Raw genomic sequence first — 17,105 nt, 5'->3', positions numbered from 1 at the left:
AGCCCATCGTTTTTGTGTTGGGAATAAAAGCCAGACATACCCCGCGAATGCAAAGACTTTGAAGGGATCCAATTAAAACTGAAGAAGCTTAGTAGGTACACGAAATACACAGTATAACTTCGTGTCCTCATCTTAGTTAAAATATACCAAGATTGCACGCTATTACGTTCTGGCATATGATAATGTCTCACAAAACACGAATATTTTCCAGACCAATCACGTAAAAATATTCTACGCCAGTGGACAAGACACTGGAAATGTTGTGTACGCATGTCGCCGTGAACGACGAACTGAGGATTCGAATTAAAAATAAATTTTAACAGGTAGCGACTTTATTGCGACTTCTTAATCATTGCCTCTTACGCTCTAAAACAACGCCGTACGCCGTTGTCACAAAACTGAAATATATGAATCCAAACGCCTAGTATTTCCATTCAAAACTTTTAGTGGTAGGCCGCTGGAAACCGTAGTTCTGCGACATGTGTTTTCCATACCTAAAGTGCTAAAGGCATTTCTAGTGTCTTGTTATTGAGATTTCTATACATACAATTAACATACAATGAACACTATGATATAGCATAATAAGCAAAACACACCACACCACACAGATCGTTCAAAATGGGCCATGTTTTATCTACGCACGGTATCTTGCAGAAACAATTTCCTAATAATAATAATAATAATAATAATTTAGAATTATCTTATTACTTAGTAAATAGAATTTAGCCCACTATTGTTTGAAATAAAGTAGTCTAAAAAATTCAAAACACTATTGTTTTTAATTTTTTATTATTGTATAGTATGTATTTTGTATATGTAGTAACTACTTAAATATTATCACAGTCGAAAATAAAAAGACGTTGCAAACTCGGGTATCCTTGCGAGTATTAGTTTAAATTCGCTTATACCGATACTGCCACTCCTGTCCAAGTTGATTTCTTTTAATATCTGAAATCAGAGGCACGGTAAATACTCGTATATAAGCTGAAGTACATATTTACTCAGAGGGTAGTGAAGAACTGCTAAATTAGAGTTGTTAGCGCAACACCGATCTTGAAGAAAATTGGCACATCATTTCTCTGAAACAACATAAGTTACTTTGTATCCCGGAGAAACATCCGGAAATGATTCCCGCGCGATTCAAGACCTTCGTTTCCGGTGCATGGCCTTACCTTAACATTGTTGTGTATGTTCTTGATCTGTTAATAGGCGTAGACATTTTTGGTCAGAGTTCATCCGGAAAAGAAATACCGAAAAAAAACTAAAAGATAGCTTGCGTCTTCCCGGCGGAATCTGCCTTTCGAACCGGCGGTAGAGTCACAACAAACAGACTGTCTCGACGTTTCAAAGTGCTTATAAATTAGGCGAACTTAACATAATTAACTTTTTTAAATTCTACAATCCTACCTACGAGTACTTATGATACGTACCACATCAGCTATCTTCAGTTTAGACTCTTTGTCTAAATAATTGGCACGATTATTTGGGTCCCAAGTCAAGCGGTCCAGAATAAAGCAAATGTCTGCGGTCGATATTTGGTTGTCTTCGTCTATATCTGTAAGAAATAAGTTGTCATGACAACTTGTGAACTAACTCCTTCATTTTAAGTGTTAATAGTAGTGTTTTGTGACGGAGCTTGTGCGGGGAAGTATACCGCCATACCAATTTCTGTCGCTAAGCAGTGTTGCTGTGTTCTGGTCTGAAGAGCATGGTTGCCGATTTAATTGGACACCAATGCCTCAGGTTGATAGACACGGCGAAACTTTGACAGCCGGTTGGCACAGTGACCCTGCTTTCTGCGTCCAAGGCCGTGGGTGTTTGTGTGATGAACATGAATGTTTTTCAGTGACTGGGTGTGTATCTGTATATTATAAGTATTTATGTGCATTATAATCGTATAAAATTTTCATCAGCTATCTCAGTACCCATAACACAAGCTACGCTTACTTTAGGGTTAGATGGCGACGTGTGTACCTATTGTCCTAGAATATTTATTTATTTGTAGGACGTGCTCCTTGCATGCCCTGCGAACAATTGCGATGCCCTGAAAACCATCGCCTATAAATAGTTCTAGGCGATGGTTTTCCTATTATCATCAGGTTGGCCATCTGCTTATTCCGTCAATTATTAGATACTATATAAAAATCATCGACGGACACTAAAAGACGTCTTATAGATTTTCACAATACACCAACTTTACATATTCCGGTTTGGATTTGCCGCTATAGCATCTAGGAACCTTCGAGTTGTACGAATTTCCCCATTTCTAACTTGATCACAAAGGAATACTCCGAGCACTCACTACCCACTGACTGACTGACTGATCTGAAGTCTTTTAATTAATAATAATAAAGTGTATATAACAAATTCAATATTAATAACGCTTACGAAAATGGACGTGAAACTAAATATTAAATATAAAATATCTTACCGAAAACTTGAAAAGCCCATGCTGCTTTAACCTCAGAAGGACACTCAGGGCTCATAGCGGAACAAAGGTCCAAGAGATCTTCAAAGGAAAAACAGTTGTCTTTTCGAGATGAGAACACACGGATCAGGCGATCTTGGAACGGGTTGTTCTTCACATGAAGTAATAAAAAAAATTACAAAGATGTAAACAAATGTAGAACTAGGCTTACATACCTAAGAACCTGGTTTAATGAGGTTTAATGAGCTTCGTGTATAATGCTAAAAATCCGCATATCTAACCACACCAGCACCTATACCAGAAAAAGACAGCAATATAATTAAGAACTAGATTACAATCCCTTGTGTGCTACAGAGTAAATAAGATTCGACTTATCCCAAGAGGAGAGAAGCAACTTTCAATAACGGTTGGTCGTAAGTAAGCACGTATCGGCGGACGCGGGCTTGCCTAAAAAATACGTAAAATAATGCGTATGTTTGTTGCGTATGTTAAAACGGTAATTATCGAGGCAAACACTCTAGCATCCTTTTCTAGCGTAGTTAAGGTTATCTATATGAGATGCAGTTTATTAAAAATAAAATTAAATACGATTTTCATTTGTAGGTAAAGGTTATTAAATTTCTAATAATTCTTAAGTAGATAACTACTTACTTTTAGAACGTGAAACTTGTTAATTATATCTTCCTTTTTAAATCGGTGATTATAATCATTTTCGATCTTCTCTGGGTCTATTGAATAAAACTTTTTCATCAAACTGTAATTAAGTAATAAAATGTCAAACGTTAAGAAACATTTGCAAATATTCACGTTTTTATATAGAAAACTGTGAAAGATCTCTGAACATCTCTATTAATATTTAATGTTTATGCAACCGCCGTATAGTCCTGACCTTGCACCTTCAGATTTCCACCTGTTTCGTTCTCTTCAAAATTCTTTAGGCAGTATCAAGTTAACATCACGAGAGCACTGCCAAAACTACTTGTCGCGGTTCTACCTACAAGATGGCGAAAAGTTATCGAACAAAATGGTACCTACCTTCTCTAGATAAATGTTAATATTAAAAAATGTTTCGAATTTTCTTAAAAAAGGCGAAGAAACTTTTTCCCCAACCTAACATGTCACAACCCGCAGGTATTCGTGTGGGTTGCAATCTATAAGAGCTAAAATAAGTTATTTTAGCAGTTTTTCATACTTGTTTGAAGTTGTGAGATAGCAAAGTATGTTGTAACTTTAGCTCTTGGTCTGCCTGCATAAAAACGGTCGGTGAATAAACGGGCTTAAGTAGTATGAAATAAAGCTACTTACTACAAAATCTCTCCCTTATTTAAATAAGTCAACGAGGTGTAGTCTTCTAAAACATCTTGGGTCAGACCTGGATACTTTGTTTCACACATACCCATCCTTAAACGATTTTTTTTTTAGTATAAAAAGAAACACCTTTAATCAAACTCTAAGCGACGCAAACAATGCAATTAGATTAGCTTTTAATGACTACATTATTATTATCTTATCACGATCGTTTGATTAGCGATAGGTGAATCCTCTTCGTAAAACGTAGAAGCGATATTTTAAATACAACGGTATTTATGCCCAACGAGCGCGCTTTGCTGCTATAAGTGATTTAGAGCTTAGACCCTCCACGCTGCGCCAATGTAGGTTGGTGGGCTAGGTAGCTATAAATTAGTATATAGGTATTTAGAAATTTATCTACGGACATGTGCCCCTTGGGTTAAGCAGCAACCCTTGTAATTTCTTTGAGACCATGAGCGCAAAAATCATGAACTAACCCTGATTACACGCATTATTTTAGCTTCATATGTATTATATATGATTTTGACCCTCTTCAAACAGTCTGATTTCGTTTAAACTATGTCGATATATTGAGAACCGATGACAATACACTAATGATCAGTGGCGTGCACAGGGTTTTTGACCAGAGTATGCATAAAGAAGCTAGATGCCATGAAATGGAAAAATCCTTCGCAATTATGAGTTATACGCAAGTTTTAGGGTAGGCAGAGCTTTTGTGCATGTATGAAGTGCACGCCACTGCTTATGATGTATTATTCCATTTTTCAATTTGCAAAATAAAATTTTTGTTAATATCATTTTCATCTATCGTCAAAAAAAAACAGCAGTTTGGTTTTTGTGCGAAAAAGAGTTTATTCTTTCCTTACATACAAAAACATCTGATCTGAGATCAAACTCAGCGATAGTAACACAATTATCAAAAGTTACTTATTAGTCGAGTCACACTGTAATATTATACTTTGGACAGCATACATTAATTACTACTAAAAATAATAATAACGAACTTTGTCACACGAATATGTAGCAGAAAATAAGGTTGCCACCTTAACAATTACAATATACATTATTTATTTCGGCAGAGCCCAGAGCTCGTTTTTTTTTAAATAAGTAAGTACGTTTTTAAATAAAATATATTACTTTTCTTTAATGTTTTCTGTTAAAGGGACTCCCTTTTAGAGTTGAAGTGGTCCGCTCGGATTACCACCTTATCAATGATAATAAAAAACATTTTTTTTTAGACGCAATGAGTGTATGTAAAACTTAGACTCAATGGGTGTCATTAAACATAAAGCGAACTTTCGGTTCAATAAAACGAAAGAAACGAAAATTTTTAATTATGACATAAGAATATTGTAGTATAATATAAATACTAAAACCAATCGACAGCGGCATAAATAAAATAAAAAGATTATCAGTATTATAGGTCTCCTTATAAGAGAACGATAAATGGTGATTACGCCCTTTGAACCTAAAGATAACGAAATGTAGTAATTTTGTCTTTAAAATTGCAATTGTCTCGCCATCGAATGAATAAGAAAATATAAATTTTCGGTACTGTATTACAATTCACAAGCAACAATTTCGGTATTTTATTGGAACATTTAGATTTGAATATTCTTTCTTACGTTATGTTCTTTATCGTTCCATTCCGTTATGTACACTCATATTATTTGAATTGGTGAAAATTACATTGTTTGATATTTTGTATCGGATGCGTCTCAAGAATCTTACTGTGCATTTTGTGATACATACAGATTATATAAGAATGACATTGCTTGGCCTATAATCTTACTATACTACGTAAGTTTAGTGTTTATTATACTAAATAAACATTCATTTACTACTATAACAAACAAATACGAAAATATTAAGTCCATCCTGCCCTAACTTTACCAACTTTCGTGACGTGTATGTACAATTCAAAGCGCAAAAGAAAATAAGCGTAAGTAATACTACGGGAAGTATATGGCTAAGACAATGATGCTTAAGGTGCATTAAGAAGTGTCTGTCACTGTTCCGTTTATATATTCTTGCATACTTTTTTATCGCGATTATTCTACAATTTAGTCTAATATGGAAGCGCAATGGGTTGTTAGGATTATGGCAGTTATATTACACCCATATCAACAATAAGTTTATAGGCGGCAAGAGAGGAGAAAATTCAGAAGTTCTTAATTCCTATATTGTACCTGCCGTCGTCAAAAAATCGTCTGTGTTTAAACCGAAACCAAATAATTTAGAAGAAAAATCTAAAACAATCGAATAACGTTTAGATTGATTAAGATAGCATAGATTACTTTTCTGAAGTTATTGATCTAGTTTTTTGCATTATTAGGTACTGGATGTTTAAAACTGTCAGAAAAGTTTAGAGAGATTTAAATACAAATAAACTAGCAAAAAGTTCTCTATATACGTAAAGACACGCTAAACAACAAAATAAAACTATTAATAAAAATAAAATAACAGGAAAGGTGCGTTTCGACCCAATGTAGCGGCATCTTGTATAAAAACCAAATAGAGTATCGAGATAGTTCTATCAAGTTTTCAGATATTCTGCTCAACTTGATTGTACTTTGGTGGAAACACAACCTTAGGAAGCACTTACGAATCTCGCCGTGACTAATTAGAAGCTATTAAAATCCATATTATGCTTGCGAAGGGACCATTCAAATGGTATGTCAAAAACTCCACCACTAAGGAAAGTAGAGAACCTGAGTGCCAGGTGTAAGAGTTCCTTCTTACGTATCGTAGTTAACTTTACTACGATTTATATGGTATCGTGTCGATAGATCGCAATCTAGCACGGTTTCCCAGTTTTGCAAATAGGTGGCGCTGCTTCGATACCATACAAATCGTAGTAAACCTGCACGCGATCGAATAAGTGAACCTATGTAGAAAATTTCACACTTGGCATTCTGCTATAATTTTAAAAAAAACGTGAATGAAGTCGAAACTAAAATGGCGACTTAAGCTAGTGCATTCCATTGTTGCAAATTGTTTTTATAAAACGTCATAAATAAAATAACAAGTCAAATTCTGCTCAGCAATTAAATACACAATTACTTATTTACTCATGAAATGGGGATACTTTAGGGCACGCTTAAGAAATATGTCTATAGTATCTTAGGGCCGTTCCAGAGACATGGGTACCAACTTAAATAAATATAAAAATTAATTATCCATAATCAGATAGCATATTAACGATACTCCTATAAATATCACTATACACAATGATCTCGATAACTCAAAACTTTTGCCCAATTTGAATTGAATCAAAAAAACCGGTAAATTAGTGCTAAACGTCGGAAGTGTAAAAATCGCCAGAAAGGCGTCAGAATCATGGATAAAATGGGTGTCATTTGCGTTGAACTCTTTAAATTTATTTCCATTAATTCCATGAATAGGGACAATATACCGTATATTGTCCCTATTCTTGGACACATAACAGAGTCCGAAAAAATCTGTAGCTTTGCGACTGGCTACAGAGTAATTCGTAAATTTTAAGTTCTACTGACCCTCAAAGACAGAAATATTATCTCTAAAATAATTTTGAATCGCAGAATTCTATCAATTGATGCACATGTATAATGTATGTAGTCTTTTTTTAAAAATAAATAATAATACTAACTTAAATCACAACTAAACCGATGGAGTCATTTTTACACGATCTCATAATAAACTACACGACATCACCTTTTGGGAAAGTCGACATTGTCAAAACTGATTTGTCTCCTTGCCCTCATTTTCGCTGCATCCTCGAAAGAGGGCATGGAATTCGATTTGAACACGCCTATTTTATCCAACATTCCAAAACCGCTGCTGTTGGAATTAGTATCAATATTAACCATTTTATCTTGCAGTATATTTTTGGACATACTCCTAGGTTGTTCTTGTTTCATTGGCCCATCGTTACATGCGTTTTCTTTGATCTGAGAGGTCAGCGTGCACGGTATTTGCTTGGTTTTCATCTGTTGGTACGCGGTTGCTGATATGTATCCAGATAGTTTGTTGCTCTCGGTGGAGAGTTTGATTTGCTCGTCCTGGAAGCATTCTTCTACTGTGCGGCCTTGGATGATCGCGAAGACGTATTGGCGGGCGAGTCTGTATGGACAATAAAATAATAGTTTGGCTTGAGCAATGAACTTAAACGATACAAAAGCTTGGTTATGAATATCTCTTACTTAACAGCTAAATATAAATTGACTGTGAGATAGTGATCATCTACATCATCATATCAACAGATAGACGTCCAACGGCTTCCTGCAAGGCGCTTAATGTCGTCTGTCCACCTCGTTGGGGGTCGGGGCCGGCCTCGCGATCTAGTTCGAGGCTGCCATTCCAGCACCTTGGGACCCAAACGTCCATCCTTTCTCCGAACTATGTGCCCGGCCCTTTGCGACGTCAGCTTCGCGACTCGTTGAGCTATGTCGGTAAATCAGGTTCCTCTACGAATCTCCTCATTTCTTATTTGATCTAGTAGAGATAAAACGAGCATAGCTCTCTCCATCGCCCGCTGTGTGACTCTGAGAGATGGTGATAACAGAAAAAAATTACCCGGCTAAGTTTGTTGTGGTCTTTTCCTAGACAAGGTTAGGTTAGGTTAACAAACGTAGTATCATCACCGCACAATTACGTAAACATATAATGTAAGCATCATTAGCGCCTGTGGTAGGCCTAGGAATTCTGAACAATTGTAACAAGACGATTTATCGTCGTAGTCGGCAGTGGTCTAACCGTTCAATCCATCCGCGTACCTAATAAAGTGACAGGTGCCACATGATTTTAACTTTTCATGCGATGTTTAGGGCTGTTTCTGGTTTATTCTATTAGTAAAATCTATGGCAGTGATTTACTCGAAAACTATTAGGTTTTCGCTTTCACAGATAATTCTCAGAGATAGTACATAATGTTCCTCTAAAGCTTGTGAAGTATTCGGTTTTCATTTACAAGTAGTTTATATATACACTAGCTGACCCCAGCGCCATCTGTCGGGCTGATTTGTGAATCTAAACCATCCAGGGTGCCACCCAAACGCGTACCGAAAAATTCATTCAAATCGGTCCAGCCGTCTAGGAGGACTTCAGTGACATACACACGCACACAAGAAATATATATATAACGATTGTAATAGATGCCAAAAGGGCGAAAGTGTTGTTATTAGATGTCTCCTCTCATGGAACATCAAATCAACGGAGTAGCGTCTTTATTTGCATGGAGCTTATGGGCGGTGTGACATACGCTTGCCTTTTATTTCAACAGTTGACTGTTATAGACTCTTGATGAGGATATTAAAACTTACTTGAACATGGTATCGGAGGTGGACAACTTCGGCGCGGCCAGTTTAGCAGCGTGCGGTGGGAGGGTCAGTAGTTTGCGTGTGAGGCGTGCTAATAAAGACGCCTTCTCTCTGAAGCCCGGGGAAGACATCCGCCACCCGTGCAGGCGGAGCGCTTCAGTCACCGCCCAAAGTAGTTTCTGCAAGAGTAAACTAGAGTGCTAAAGAACCAAGAAGATTTATTAAAAGTAGAGCAAATGACAGAGCTCGGCCGATTATTGGCGAAGAGTTTAAAAAAAGGACAGTAACATAAGCATTTCAGTTGTAGTAGAAGCTTTTTATGACAGAGCTCGTCCGGGGAAGTACTTACGCCACGCAGCATTGTTACTATGATGTGTTACGAAGGAACTAGGAAGGTAAAGCTTAACACCTACGCATCAAGTTGATGGACACAGGTCTTAGACAAGTGTCATTAGGTCAATTTTGAAAACATCCCTGGCACAGTTGTATGCTCTGTAGTCTTATGAATACTAGGTCTCAGTTTTGAAGAATTTCTGAGTTTGTCTGGTCTGGTCCAAAATCGTGCCGCCAAGCGATTTAGCGTTCCGATACGATACCGCGTGGAAGTGGTTAGGGGGCGTTTATAAAATATGTAAGCTGTTTAATGGGGGGTCGAGTCAAATATCACGCAATTTTTTTCTGATTGAAACAAAAAAAATTATACTATTTTGGTCCATTGATCTTTTTACAATTACAATCCAACGCGTTTACGTGAGATTGGGGGATGGGGGAGCGGGTTGAATAAAATCTCACGACATCTCACCAGAGGGGGGAGAGAGGGACAGAAAATTAAAAAAAAAAAACCTTACGTAATTTATGGACGCCCCCTTATATACAACTGCGACACCTCTGACAGGCTAGCCCGCTACCATCTTAGACTTTCAATTTAAGATGGTAGCGGGCTAATCTTGGCTCGTAATCATCAATTACCAGCCGCTAAGATTGCAATCAATGGCTAACTTGTAGTAGGTACGACGGCGTACACTTGTAAGATTTACACGAAGTAAAACTTACGTAAAGAAAATTATTTTACAGTAAGTAGCTTTAAATTTTTATGTGACTTAAAATCCCCTTTACCAGGTGTAAAGGGGATTTTAAGTCACATGTAAAACTTACAGTCCATTAGTAAAAATAAGAAATGTAACGTTGAAATAAAAGTAAGCACACTGGTTAACAAATACACAAATAATTTAACTTACCTTCTTATGTGTCTCGTTCAATTCGGCCATATTCTTCGTAGTCAGAACTTCGGAGGCGCGTCGACTGAACGACATCGGCTGCGTACTTCCAAAACTGTCACCACCAAACGACAAGCTCTTTGCTATTTTGCCTCTACCATTACTATCTTCCTCGTCAAAAGTGTCACGTTTTCTCTTCAAGAACTGGTCACTTGACGTCCCATCTAGACTCTTAGTCTCTGCTTGTCTTACTGGAGAGCTGAATAGGGCTCTTTTCGATTTCATAGCCTGATGAGGTACGGATGTAGCAGCAACTGGTATAGTCTTCTTATGCTCCGGACTAACAAAAAGGGCCCTTTTAAGGGATTCTCTAGGCTGAGACCTTGTTATCATGTCAGAGTCCATTAGTAATCTTCTCATCGCTTTTTTCCTGCTTGATCCTCCGCTTTGGCCCTTGGGTGTTTTTCCTGGGGTTTTCTTGCCGGGTGTTTTGCGGGTGGGTGTTTTCTTGCCAGGTGTGCGTCTTGTCCGGGGACTTTTTCGTTCGGCCGAGTTGATGAGCTTTCTGTGTGGGAAGAAGCTTCGAAGTTTTCTTTGTCAGTACGTGTTTTATAGAATTTTTTTTAAGATTATTTTGCAAAATAGTTTAGGAAAGATTAAATTATAGTTAAGACTTTTAATATGTAGTTTACGAAGGCGGCGCCCTGGAGCAGTGGGGAGCACTTTGGTCATATAAATGGGAGGTTCAGAGTTCGACCCCGGCGGGGAAAATTTGGAAATTTATTTATTGAATTTTTTTTTGGTCTGTTCTGGAGGCTTCGGCCTTGGCTACTTACCACCCTACCGACAAGGACGTGCCGCCTAGCGATTTGCTATTCCTGTACAAAGCAGCGTAGGAACCGTATATAAAAGGAGTATGGGTTTAATAATACTTCCGTACCTAACAGATTAACCTGTTACTATCTGAGGCTCACTTAAAGTGGAACAAAGAAAATAATAAATAATACAAAATAAAAAAAAACAATACAAGATTGAGTTTAGAAAAACAAATTCACCGAAAATCAAATTCATATTAGGCCGGGAATTGAACGAAACAAGAATTGGTAGTCTCTAGCCTCTGGTACTGCAGTTTCATAGGCTGCATTAAAAACTTAACATCAGGTGAACCGTCTGTTTAACTGCTATTAGCTAGGTAGAAAGTAAAAATAAACTTGTGGTGAAGTTTACTAGGCTGCATAAAATTAGTGATTTATTTAAGGGTAATTGTATATCTTTTTATAACAAATTACCAGATGAAATCCTTGTGATGTCTCTCAATGAGTTCAAAGTTTCTATAAAACGTAAGCTTATAGAAAAATCATATTATAATATTAAGGATTACATGTATGATAAAAAAGCTTGGGTATGAATTGCTCTTACTTCATAGCTCAATATTAACTAGATTGTGAGATGGTGATAACAAAAAAAAAACCTGGCTAAGTTTGTTGTGGGCTTTTCTTAGACCAGGGCGCGTTTGGAACCCTCCTAGCTTTAGTTTTAAGTTAACGAATGCAGTTACACCACTAACAGTGTAACATGTTAAATGTATGAACGCTTCATAAGCGCCTGTGATAAGGTGTACATGAATAAAACGTTTTTGAATTTTTTATTTTGAAAATCTCACACTAACACTCTGTATTAAAGTAAGTGAAGGTTTTATTTTCTAAAATTTGCTGTAGGTCTTTAAATCACATTGAGATTATGCCAGGAAACTGAAGTTAAGACTTACTTTTTATCTATTAACACCATTTTGGAATTGCTGGTCTGCGCTTTCTCATTTATGGTGGCTGCACTACAGAACGCCTGCCGACGACGTGCCAAGTGGGACAGCCTCCTTCCGGGCGACTTCACTTGAGCCATCCTAAAACAATGGAACATATAATAAAATTAACATTAAATATAAAAGGGAAGTTAGGTGAAAAGGTATAATATATTTCTGGCTATAAAAAAAAATCTGATTAGGCATAACATTATTTGCATGCTAGCAATCTCGAAGTAGTTTTTGATAATCGAATCACTGTAAGGTTAAAGCAATATGGACCTTATATCACTCATTTTGCAATCCTGTTTTTTACTTTGTCAAGAGGGTTTGTAACGAAGTTAAGCTTTTTTTTTTAATAAATATTAATAAATAATATACTACGACAATACACACATCGCCATCTAGCCCCAAAGTAAGCGTGGCTTGTGTTATGGGTACTAACCAGTGTGTGAAAAGATTGTTGATATAGTAATAAAAGTTAAAAAAAATTAAATATCAAATTATAATAACATATGCTTAACTCATGATGAACTAAATGAACATTCAAACTTAAAAGATTATTTATTTTGCCATGTTTTATGTGTTGCTTATATTTAAATTACACTTATATTCTGAAAGAAAACAAAGTGCACTTCCAAAACTTTCTTATTTAAACAATAATGCTATTAAAAAAAACCCTGATTATCTATGGCATTGGAAAATAAATGGCACACAAAATGCATTCTATGATGAATATAATTATGATACAAGGAAATTAAGTTTTAATAACAGAAATGCATTCTGTGATGAAAATAATTATGATACAAGGAAATTTAGTTTTAATGACAGAAATGTTGGTGAAAAAATCGCTGACATTAGAATTTAATAGAAAAATAGGATCCAGTGGTATGATTATAATTATTTTTATGACTAACCAGTCTTAAGGATAAAATAGACAGGCACAAAGATGGTTGGATTGGGGCTGGCATGTATACCAGGGTGGTAGTGGATTTCGGGCTAGAAGAAAGCTACTGGGCTTTGTGTACCCTAGAGTAGCTATGAGGGGAAAATGTATATTATGATTTCTAGGACTAGTGGATTGGGCCAGTGGGGTGATCAAGGATTCTTTATATATTCTTTAAATAAAACAAAAAAAAGTTGCTGCCAATTAATAATAAAATATATTATATGTATTAGTATCTGCCTAACTTACTTCAATCTAAGCGCTTTTCTCTTGCTAGCACTGCTAGGAGACTGCAGTCCGCCGGAGTATATATTTACACTGGTGTCTGTCTCCGCTCCAACAAACCTTTCCCCATACCGTTGAATCAAAAGTTCATACTTCTCAGAATAACAGGTTACATTGTAACTGCAAATTAAATGGTAAGATAAATAAATAACAATTGTATTACTTTTATATACTCTGTCCACTAATTAATATAGTACAGCTGACTTGCCATTGATTGTTTTATCAAGTTCTTTCATAGTCAGGTTATAAAAGGCAGTACAGTAGATTAACAACCCACCCTCCCATATTCAAAAATCTCCTAGCCAATTCCTGAAATATCAAAAACAGGAAGGAAAGATTGGGGCTCTGAACTAAATGAGCAACCAAACACACCGCAGTACAAGGGAAAAGTACCTACTCTCATCTAATAAATAAAAATCTTTTATTTTTAGTTCAGGGCTTTCATATGTGTTACTACATGTGTATATTTCAAATCTCTTCGGACGAAGCCTTTGTGTAATTATGATAGAACTTCACTTTGTTTAATCATTAATAAAAGGCAGTTCATTTAGATTTGATTAACCCAGTAGTCATTCTGGGTTGATCAAATCTAAGTGTACCCAGTAACTGATGCCGTAAGTCTACTAGGGAATATACAGAAAGACTGCTGCAGGACTTAAACAGTTACTGAACTGGATTGCTCACTGGACTTACTTTATGGTACTACAAGGAAACAAAACGTTTCTATGTGAAAGCATGTTTGTTTCTTTGTATGTTTGTCCTCCCTAACCTAACCTATCTAAGCAACCAATTGACTTGATTTTTTGCATAAAGTTTGATAAAGGGATGAAGTGAAACATAGGCTAGTTTCGGTCTTGGAAAACATCAAATTCTCAAGGGTTGTTTACAGAAACAGTCCTATTTTACAGCAAATATTTTCATCACCGTGGAGCTACTAATTAAATTTTTTTTTTGGTTTCAAAGTTTCAGTACATAATTTTAGCTAAATGAACCAAGAAATCACTTACTAAACATCATGAAACTTGCATTTCAGCAATTCAGGCCAATCTGTTTCTGAAGCCTCTGCTTCTGTGCCCATTTTTAACTGAATACTTTTATCACTTATACTTGTGTTTGCCTCTGATTCTGTTTTCAAAGTATCTTTGTCAAAAGTTTTAATGAACTTTCCTAATGATGCATCTTTAGCTACTTCTTGAAAGGCATCTGAAATCCCTAGACCAGAGGGTATGTTTATAAATGAAACCTTCTTGGTTGGTGTCATAGAGTTAGCTTCTATGTTAAGATTGTCTTCTCCATTAAAGGCGGGAAGGAAACAATAGTATTTTTTGAGCATTTGCGTTACATCTGTCTTAATGGTTGTTACAGATGGTGGTGGCAAGACTCCTTGTAATGTTTCCTGCAATTGAAATACAACATTATGAAAAATAAACTCAATTTGCCATGCAATAGCAAATTAAGCTTCATATTTATAATATATCAAGGAATTTCGCAAAGTAACAGCTGCTTCTATCCAATATTTTGGAATAAAACAAATGTAAAAAAACCAAAACTAAATACATTATCTTTGCATATTTTATAATTAAGGAACTTTATAAAAATATTGACTCTACTTTAGACTTGGAACTAGTTTTGTATTACAGTAAGTATAAAATTCAAATATTTTTTTAGGTATGATATTATGCTAGGATATTTTATACAACAATATTGATTAATGTCAATGAGGTTTACACATCTATAACTAAATAAACAGATTAAAATTAGACTCTTATTTATTATTATTATATGTATTTATAAATAAAGGATATACAAATTAATATATGGAATAGTAATTGCCAAGGGAGTTCAGAAATGGTAAGTAATTGAGCTATTACACCACTCAGTCAGTGAGGATCACTCACTGAATATATTGACAATCAGACAAGCCAAATGACAGAAGAATAAAATGCATGAAAACTGACATACTTAACAAATATACAGTACAATGCCCAAGGCAAGCGGCCCAGGACCGTGCATAGTGGAACTCCCTAAAAAAGACCTATGTCCAGCACTGGACGTCAATTGGATGAGATGATGATGATGATGATGATGACAATGCCCAAGCCCACCAATCTACTCTGGAGCGAAATGGTGGGCTTAATCTTTATATCCATTATTCCTGATTAAACCAGTGCCCAGCACTGGTACTTTGAAAAAACCACACATAAAATCAATACAACTAATAAAAATGCAATTTAGCACTCATTTAACACATACCTCAATTTTCCTAACTTTTCGTTTGTCATATGATTCATAATCTTTTAAGAAGCACCAGAATGGTTCTTCCGTTTTACTAGGCTCCATATCGTCATCCTCGGAAAACATATCTGGAGAACGCATACCACTGTCGAATGAGGCATCTAGGGAAGAAAAGCTTTGCTCTAAATTCCACTTTGAATTCACATCTTGTTCTTTTAGTGAATTTGACTCTTCTTGCTCTAAACCATTGCTCTCTGTGGTTCTCATGTTACTTAGAGAATCCATAGTAATCTTTTCATTACTGTCACTTTGTGAATCAATATAATCATGCACTGGTGTATTATCTGTAACCGAATCCACTTCTTCGTGAAGGTTCAAGTTATTAGCAGTGCTCAAAGCTGTGATAGGGTCAACTATGGGTTTTAATTTCTGTACATGTTTGAGTATTGTACCATTGAAGGACAATTCTCTTATTGGAAGCTTGAAAACATTCTCAGTTTGTTTCACGTCATGGAACATCGGTACGCTGTCCACCGCATTGTTACTATTTTCCATAGTTGAGGTTATGAACACTGTACGAAAGCCTTCGGATTTCGATTCTTCAGAGGACACTGGGACGGTTTCCGATTTATCGTTTAAACAGTGATTTGCCGCGGATGAGGTCTCGGATAGAGAAGCCGCGAGAGATGTACAAGGCGATTCGATTCTAACTAAATCGTTGTCTAGTATTTTGTCTAAGTTATCCGCAGCAGAGTTTAAAGGACTGCATTCCTTGTAATCAGCTTCATTATCATTATGTTCTTCTATAGTGGATTGTATAACAGTAGACAAGTCAATGTTACCTCTACTGTTAGAGCTCTCGCGATTGCTGGAAGGTTCACTTACGTGATGATTGAAGCTAACGAGGTTAAAGCTTCGCATATATCGATCGTACAAGGAGAGGCTGTCGCTCATCGAAGGACAATTTGAGTCTTCGTAAGATTCCATCACCAACATCGATTACAACTATACATTTTATAGTAGCAGTAGGGTACGACTCGATCAACTCACAAACAATGAACTTTTACATTTTACGTATTCAACAAGAAGTTTGTACGTTTCTTTTAATATGAGGAAAGTACGCAGTAGCAGCGAAATGGACGTACATTTTTTATTCTAAGAGAAATTAATAATTGAAAATAAATTAGAGTCACTACGAAATACAAATAGTAATGAAAGTTGCAACCATATTACTATACTCCATGGACTCTATGGTTGCAACCTCCCACACTCGTTCCACAGCATCCAACACACACAGTTATAAAAAAACGTAGTGTTCATCTATACTCTCCTTGCCCACAGGCCAGAGTGCTTTGATGTTTCAGATTTTTTAGATTTTTTATTTTTAATACATCCTGCTCTAAATCTATAGAATATAAACACTAAATAAACCACTGCAGTCTGCAATTAAATATTGTAGATGCTTTTGCGTTCAAGTTTGTCATGGCCAAACTTGCTCCTTAATACAAAAATCTGAGAAAAAAGTGGATGCAAATTCTCTGATAATATTGAATGTGCAAAAGTCTCAAAAATGTTGGAAATTAGAGCTG

The 17,105-nt window shown here is 36.1% G+C and overlaps 2 protein-coding genes across 3 annotated transcripts; both read right to left on the bottom strand.

Moving 5' to 3' along the window:
- Positions 1–772: 772 nt before the first annotated feature.
- LOC120633189 (calcium and integrin-binding protein 1-like) lies at positions 773–3,879 on the bottom strand. 2 transcript variants are annotated; one of them, XM_039903324.1, is made up of 5 exons: positions 3,734–3,879; positions 3,080–3,182; positions 2,432–2,579; positions 1,431–1,555; positions 773–948 (listed from the first exon to the last, which is right to left on the bottom strand). In XM_039903324.1, exons 1-5 carry the CDS (start codon positions 3,826–3,828, stop codon positions 838–840), a joined length of 582 nt encoding a protein of 193 aa, XP_039759258.1. In that variant the 5' UTR covers positions 3,829–3,879; the 3' UTR covers positions 773–837. The 2 variants fall into 2 exon arrangements, with proteins under 2 accessions (XP_039759258.1, XP_039759259.1); XM_039903325.1 differs by lacking the exon at positions 3,734–3,879 and adding an exon at positions 3,318–3,407.
- A 699-nt stretch (positions 3,880–4,578) lies between these two features.
- LOC120633042 lies at positions 4,579–16,512 on the bottom strand. The gene is made up of 7 exons (XM_039903090.1): positions 15,535–16,512; positions 14,289–14,677; positions 13,246–13,401; positions 12,021–12,152; positions 10,274–10,832; positions 9,039–9,214; positions 4,579–7,840 (listed from the first exon to the last, which is right to left on the bottom strand). The coding sequence occupies exons 1-7, from the start codon at positions 16,510–16,512 to the stop codon at positions 7,429–7,431; spliced, it is 2,802 nt and encodes a 933-aa protein (XP_039759024.1). The 3' UTR covers positions 4,579–7,428.
- Positions 16,513–17,105: the final 593 nt, after the last annotated feature.

The sequence above is a fragment of the Pararge aegeria genome, chromosome 21, assembly GCF_905163445.1.
Source record: "Pararge aegeria chromosome 21, ilParAegt1.1, whole genome shotgun sequence".
NCBI lineage: Eukaryota > Metazoa > Arthropoda > Insecta > Lepidoptera > Nymphalidae > Pararge > Pararge aegeria.
Note: the sequence above shows the minus strand (reverse complement) of the source record. Positions and strands in the feature narration are given on the sequence as shown.

What these genes read in the sequence shown, in the direction of transcription:
- LOC120633042 (XM_039903090.1), bottom strand. Translation starts at nt 16,512, where the DNA reads ATGTTGGTGATGGAATCTTACGAAGACTCAAATTGTCCTTCGATGAGC. An exon ending in TGCAAGTTTCATGATGTTTA is followed by an intron (nt 13,402 to 14,288) that starts GTAAGTGATTTC and finishes TTTAATTTGCAG; the next exon opens with TTACAATGTAACCTGTTATT. An exon ending in TGAACGAGACACATAAGAAG is followed by an intron (nt 9,215 to 10,273) that starts GTAAGTTAAATT and finishes TTACTCTTGCAG; the next exon opens with AAACTACTTTGGGCGGTGAC.
- LOC120633189 (XM_039903324.1), bottom strand. Translation starts at nt 3,828, where the DNA reads ATGGGTATGTGTGAAACAAAGTATCCAGGTCTGACCCAAGATGTTTTA. An exon ending in AATAAGGGAGAGATTTTGTA is followed by an intron (nt 3,183 to 3,733) that starts GTAAGTAGCTTT and finishes ACTTAATTACAG; the next exon opens with TTTGATGAAAAAGTTTTATT. An exon ending in ATGGGCTTTTCAAGTTTTCG is followed by an intron (nt 1,556 to 2,431) that starts GTAAGATATTTT and finishes TATTTCTTACAG; the next exon opens with ATATAGACGAAGACAACCAA.